The 6,386-nt window shown below is 48.9% G+C and overlaps 1 protein-coding gene across 1 annotated transcript in view; it reads right to left on the bottom strand.

The window, feature by feature from the left end:
* Window positions 1-58: 58 nt before the first annotated feature.
* Window positions 59-6,386, bottom strand: part of RELB (RELB proto-oncogene, NF-kB subunit) — a 28,182-nt gene continuing 21,854 nt past the window's right edge. The window contains exons 8-11 of the mRNA XM_061140570.1: window positions 5,880-6,095; window positions 5,008-5,076; window positions 4,790-4,867; window positions 59-862 (exon numbers count right to left, since the gene is read on the bottom strand). Of these exons, the coding sequence (XP_060996553.1) occupies window positions 477-862; window positions 4,790-4,867; window positions 5,008-5,076; window positions 5,880-6,095 (749 nt within the window). The 3' untranslated portion in view covers window positions 59-476. The remainder of the gene's footprint in view (window positions 863-4,789; window positions 4,868-5,007; window positions 5,077-5,879; window positions 6,096-6,386) is intronic.

The raw sequence follows: 6,386 nt of genomic DNA, 5'->3' as shown, positions 1-6,386 counted from the left end.
CCTGGAGACTTCATACGTAAGGGCGGGGGTTGTTTCTCTAGCGAAGAGACGAGACCCCCAGGGATCAAAAGCTCATCTTTATTAGGAAGACTCTGAACAAACAACCTATCCCCCCCCCCACCTTCAAGCTTGGGGAAGGAGGATGGGGGATCTGCACCCTCCTCCCATATATACACAACAGAATCCCCCTGGAGAAGGTGCCCCTGCTTGTGGGAACTGAGACAGCAGCTTTAACAAGCTAGTGCTTGAGAGCCAAGCCCCCTTTCCTCTCCAGACTCAGTTTTCTCATTTGTAAAATGAGCTCAGGAGAAACCGGTGCTACGGAGTTTCTCCCCAGCGCTGAAGATGTCCGATTCAGAAGGACGAGGACGTTGGAAGACTGACCAAGGGCCGCCCCAGGGGATGGGGGTGCTGGGTATCCTGATTGGAAGGCCACCTCCCTCCCCACCCAGCGCCTCTCCTCCAGCGCCGCGGGGCTACGTGGCCTCAGGGCCCGGGGACAGGAGGCCACCCCCAAAGCCGGCCTCACGGTACTGGTTGGGGAACATGTTGCTGCCCACGAGGCTGGCAGTGCCTCCGTCCCCGGGGCCCGGGGCCTGGTACGAGTCCAGCGTCAGCGGCTCAGGGCCGGGGGGCTCCCCGACCGCAGCCCCTGCACCGCCGTTGCCCGCGACAGCGCTGGTGAGTGGTGGCGCTGGGGGCAACATGTCCAGCATGGTCAAGAGCGTGGGGGCAGCGGGGTCGTAGGGAAAGCCGTCGTCCAGGAGGTCCGGCCCGCCGGGGGGTTCCAGGCTAGGGAGGGATACGGTGCCCGGGAAGAAGTCTGTGTCCGGTAGCAGCACTGACGGCGGGAGGTACGGTCCTGCAGGGATGAGGAGAAAGAAGGAAGCATGGTGGGCTTTTAGGGTCTACCTCCCGCCAGGTCAAATGCCGGGTCTATGGCTAAATACTTTATCATGTGGCCTCCTATAACGCCAGGGAGAACTCTGAGTAGGGACTACCACCGTTCTTTCTCTCTTTTTTTATGTACAATAATTTTTTTTGAGGTATAATTGATGGACAGTATTATACATTTCAGGTGTACAACACAGTGATTCACAATTATTTAAGGTTATACTCCACTTATGTGTGTGTGCTTAATCATTCAGTTGTGTCTGACTCTTGGTCATCCCATGGACTGTAGCCCACCAGGTTCCTCTGTCCATGGGATTCTCCAGGCAAGAATACTGGAAGGGCGTTGCCCTTCTAGAATACTAGAGTGAGTTGCCATTCCCTTCTCCAGGGGATCTTCCCAACCCAGGGACTGAACCCAGGTCTCTTGCATTGCAGGTGGATTCTTTACCATGCAGACCACCAGGGAAGCCCATACTCTGCTTATAGTTGTTATAAAATATTGGCTATATTCCCTGTGCTGTATTCCCTGTCCCTGTTGCTGATTTATTTTATACATCGTAATTTGTACCTTTTAATCCCCATCTCTATATTTCCCCTCCCCCTCCCTTCTTCCCACTGATAACCGCTAGTTTGTTGTCTATATCTGTCAGTATTTCTTTTTTGTTATATTCACTTTTTTTTATGACTCCACATATAAGTTGTACAGTATTTGTCTTTCTCTGCCACTAAGCATAATACTCTCTAAGTCCATCCATGTTGTTGCAAATTACAGTTTTATGACTGAGTAGTAATACATTGTGAGGAGGGCATGGCAACCCACTCCAGGAATCTTGCCTAGAGAATCCCATGGACAGAGGAGCCTGGCAGGCTGCAGTCCATAGGGTCGTATACAGACGGACACGACTAAAGCGACTAAGCAGCAGCAGTAATCCATTGTATATATATATATACCACATCTTCTTTATCCATTCATTTATTGAAGGACACTTAGGTTACTTCCATTTCTTGGCTATTGTAAACAATGGTGCTATGAACTGGGGTACATGTCTCTTTTCAAATTAGTGTTTTCATTTTGTTTGTTTGTTTTGGATATACACTCAGGAGTGGAATTGCTGCATCATATGGTATTTGCAAATGATATGACCAATACACAGTTAATGTCCAAAATAAAAACAGCTCATACGATATTAAATAAACAAATAGCCCAACTAAAAAAATGAGCAGAGCAACTGAATAAACATTTTTCTAAGGAAGACATGCAGTTGGCCAACAGTCACATGAAAAGATGCTCAACATGGTTAATCATCAGAGAAATGCAAATAAAAACCACAGTGAAGTATTACCTCACACCTGTCAGAATGGCTGTCATCAGAAAGACATAAATAAGAAATGCTGTTGAGGATGTAGAGAAAAGAGAACCCTCATACATTGTTGGTGGGAGGGTAAATTGGTATGTGGAAAACAGTTTGGAAGTTCCTCAAGAAACTAAGAATCATTCTTATTTAATAAGCAAACAGGCAAAATAACTTGCAGTCCACAGGTGAGTTGTGGAACCAGGGTTGAAACTGTGCTCCTATAATGCTAGTGGGTTTTCCTTAAGAATGAGGAAGAAAAAGATGCTCCAAAGCCCCCCAGCATTTAAAGACAACCCAAAAGGTGAAATCTCCACAACATGGGAGACCCAAGGAGAAATATCAAGTCCCAAAATTGTAAGGTAAAATGGTAAGTGTTATTGTGGAAGACTTTTTGAGACAAGACAAACCTTACCAGCAAAGACTGACTACACTTATTTTAGAAGGAGTCACAGTGCTGCTGGAACTCTATTTCCCAGCTTCCCTTGTAGCTTCATGTGGACATGTAACCAAGTGCTGCTGGCTGAAATGTGGGCATGATGGCTGGAGCTGCAACAGCCATTCTGCATCATTAGGTGGAAATTATGAGCTGAAAATGGCAGGATCTTGGGTCGCCGATGATCATGCAGCCACCAAACCATCTGTGGACCACCCACCCCTGGACTGTGTTAATGTGAGAGGAGAAATAATGTCCTATCCTACTGAAGCTCCTGTTATTTGAGGTTTTGCTGTAAATGCAGTTAAACATGATCATAACAAATACAGGTGGCATTCCTGGTTTCCAGCAAGTTCCTAACATCTCCTGGGCACCAAATCCTATACTAAATAACTGTGCCTTGTGGCCTCACTAAATTCTGGAAGGAACCCCAAGAAGGAAGATCTCCATCTGCAAGTTAAGTAAACTGAGGCCCAAAGAGGTTGCACTGGGACTCCCCAGCGCAGTGGTTAAGAATCCACTTTCCAATTCAGGGGACACAGGTTTGATTCCTGGTTCAGGAACTAAGATCTCACATGCCTCAGGGCAACTAAGCCCATGCACCACAAATACATTTCTAGACACCCCCCCCCAACACACACCACAGCTAGAGAGAAGACCTTGTACTTCAATGAACAGCCCACATGCTGCAACTAAGACCTGATGCAGCCATAAATATTTTTTTAAAAAAAGATCACACAGTGGCTAAATTGTGGCCTTGAATTCAAACCCAGTCTGATTGCAGAGGCCAGGCTCCTAACCATTCCACTCTAATGCCAGGGCAGCTTTGCCACAGGAATTAGAAAGGGGAACTTGAGATACTGGGAAATTGGGGTGATGGAGCAAGTGAAAGAATTACTAAGTGGCTAATGATGAGGGATTTCAGGGATTCAGGGTTGAAGGTTGGTGAAATGGACTAGGACTGGGGGTTTCTAGGGGCAGAGGTCTTGGGCATTGGTTAGAGGGGTTGGGGGGGACAACAGATGACACTCGAAACCTTTGGGTGAGATTGGCTGAGATTGACAACTCCAGCAGATTCTGGTTGGGAGCTGACTGGGAGCTGGGCTCCTGGGGTAGCTGGGGTCCTGGGGACAGCGTTCTTAGAGCTAGCAGTCAGCAAGTGGGGAGGCTTTGGATAGCAGCCAGACAGGGTTACAGTTCATGGGATCTGGAGGCTGGCATGTGAGTTGAGATGAAGGCCGTGGTAGAAGAGGTCAGAGGGTGACTGAATTCAAGGCTGGCTAGCTCTGACACCACTTCTATTTATCCATCATCTACTCCCTACTACTGGTTTCGTATGTATCATCACTAATCTAAACCTATGCCCGTGGGTGGTGGGTCCAGTGGCTAAGACTCCATGCTCCCAATGCAGAGGCCCTGGGTTTGATCCCTGGTCAGGGAAATAGATCCCACATGCCGCAACTGAGAGTTCACATTGCCACAACTAAAGATCCCACATGCCACAGAGAAGATTGAATATTCCACATGCAACTAAGACCTATTGCAGCCTAATTAAATAATTAAAAATTTAAATAAATTAACAAGTAAATAAACTTTTGCCCAGGTGTAACTCCTAGCTCCACCACGGACTGGCTGTGTGACCTTGGGCAAGAGATGTCACCTCTCTGGGCCTCAAGTTTTTCACCAGTAAAATGGGACCGGGGCATGGGAGGAGATGATAGCACCCACCCCCCACCCCCTAGAGGGACTGCACAGATTAAGTGAACACACACAAAGCAGTTATGCTCAGAGTGTCTGTAAAAATAAATACAGTAATATTTAAAAGGCCAATGAGGTAGGTATGTGGTGATACTTTTCAGAGGAGCCCTGAAGCTCTGAGAGGTAGAGCAACTTGATGAAGGTCACACAGCATGTACATGGCCAAGTGGCGATCAGAGCCTCTGGACTGTGTCCAGAGCCACTATTTCCACTTTATGTTGCTGGTTAAGTGGTGAGGCACCAGCCATGTAGGAGCTCTTGGGGGGCCTGAAGAGGCTAGAAAAGCAAGGCTGCAGCACCCACCTCAGCCCACCTTGAGGGCAGGGGCTTGCACTGAATCAATACCCACCTGAGCCATGGCTGGGCAGGAATTGATCCAGGAAGACTGGTTTTTTCCTCCGTCGTTTGCTCTCAATGCCATGCGGATCTGAAGGAAGGCAAAGATGAGGACCCCTGGATCCCACCAGCCCCTCCTCCCCAACGTGGGGGAGTGGGCAGGGCGGTGGGGTCAGTCAACCCCTCCCAGGGACCTGGAGAGGGACATCAAAAGGGGCAGAGGGGACACACCGGAACTATTCAGCTCCCCAAGAACGTCAGGCAGCCCCCGTTTCCGCTTCTTGTCCACGCCGTAGCTGTCTGTATCAGGAGATATCAGGAGATATCAGAGGCATAAAAAATAACCCATGAAAAATAAGAATTATAGAAACCGTTTGGGAAGTTGTTGAGCTATTCTGGCTTTTTCCCAACCAATGTATATAGATGTCCATATCTTAGAATAAAACCCAAATCCACTTCTAACCACACTGGAACATCCCAGGCATAATTCTGCCTCAGGGCCTTTGCACTTGCTGTTCGAGCTGCTTAAAACACTCTTCCTCAACTCTTATCACTTCCCTGGAAAACTGCTTAGTCACCCTCCTGTCCTCAGGTCAACTGCCCCCTCTCCCAGGAAACCCACCCTGAACTCTAAGGTTGGGTCAGTTGCCCTACTCTGCAAGCCGAATTCTGTAAGCAATTCCATCCCAGCCCTGCCCACTCTGGCTGTTCCTGTATGGGAATGGACCTGTTCTCCCTCATCCCCCCACCTCCATAGGATGATGAGCCTCATAGCACAGGGCTGGGGCTGTCTCTGGTACCACTATGTTCCCAGCAGAGGCCCAGGCATGAGCAGCTGTGCTGAGAGGAGAAATCATTAAATAATCCCAAAATATCAAGAGATGGGTACTGTTATTATTTCCATTTTGCACAGGAGGAGTCTGAGACTAGGAAAAGCCAAGGTCACACAAGCCAGTAAGCAGATCAGAATTTGAACCCCAGTCTGTGCAACTCAGAGCCCACATTCTACTTCTGCCTCTTCCCCTTTCCCCTTTGGGTCACCCCAAGCAAGGCCAAAGACCTGGTCTCTGGGGCAGTGGGTCACCCTGGGTTGCTGTGGTTACCATGGTCCCGAGGCAGGTAGGTGAAGGGCAGAGGCTCACTGCAGACCCCATCGGTAAGCCGCTGCAGAAAGACGTTCACTGTCACAGGTTCAACAATCTCCAGGTCCTCGTAGGGTGGTGTCTTGAACACAATGGCAATCTGGCGGTGCACATCGGCCTGGGAGAAGTCAGCCCGGCCTTCCCAGGAGGCTCTGCTGAACACCACCGATATATCCTCTGGCAGGAAAGTGGGGGCATCAGCTGGGCCAAGACACTTGGTCCACCAGAGGCCCAACTCACTCAGCCTCCCCCAAAATCAACACCAATATTTCTAAGAATAAAACTAATTATGCGTGCATGCATGCTAAGTCACTTCAGTCATGTCTGACTCCTATGAATAGTAGCACACCAGGCTCCTCTGTCCATGGGATTCTCCAGGCAAGAATACTGGAGTGGGTTGCCATTTCCTCCTCCAGGAGATCTTTATGATCCAGAGATCGAACCCATGTCTCCTGTATTGGCAGACAG

Source organism: Dama dama, chromosome 4, assembly GCF_033118175.1.
Source record: "Dama dama isolate Ldn47 chromosome 4, ASM3311817v1, whole genome shotgun sequence".
NCBI classification, from domain to species: Eukaryota; Metazoa; Chordata; class Mammalia; order Artiodactyla; family Cervidae; genus Dama; species Dama dama.
The sequence above is the reverse complement of the archived record's forward strand: the minus strand, read 5'-3'. Positions and strand labels throughout refer to the sequence as shown.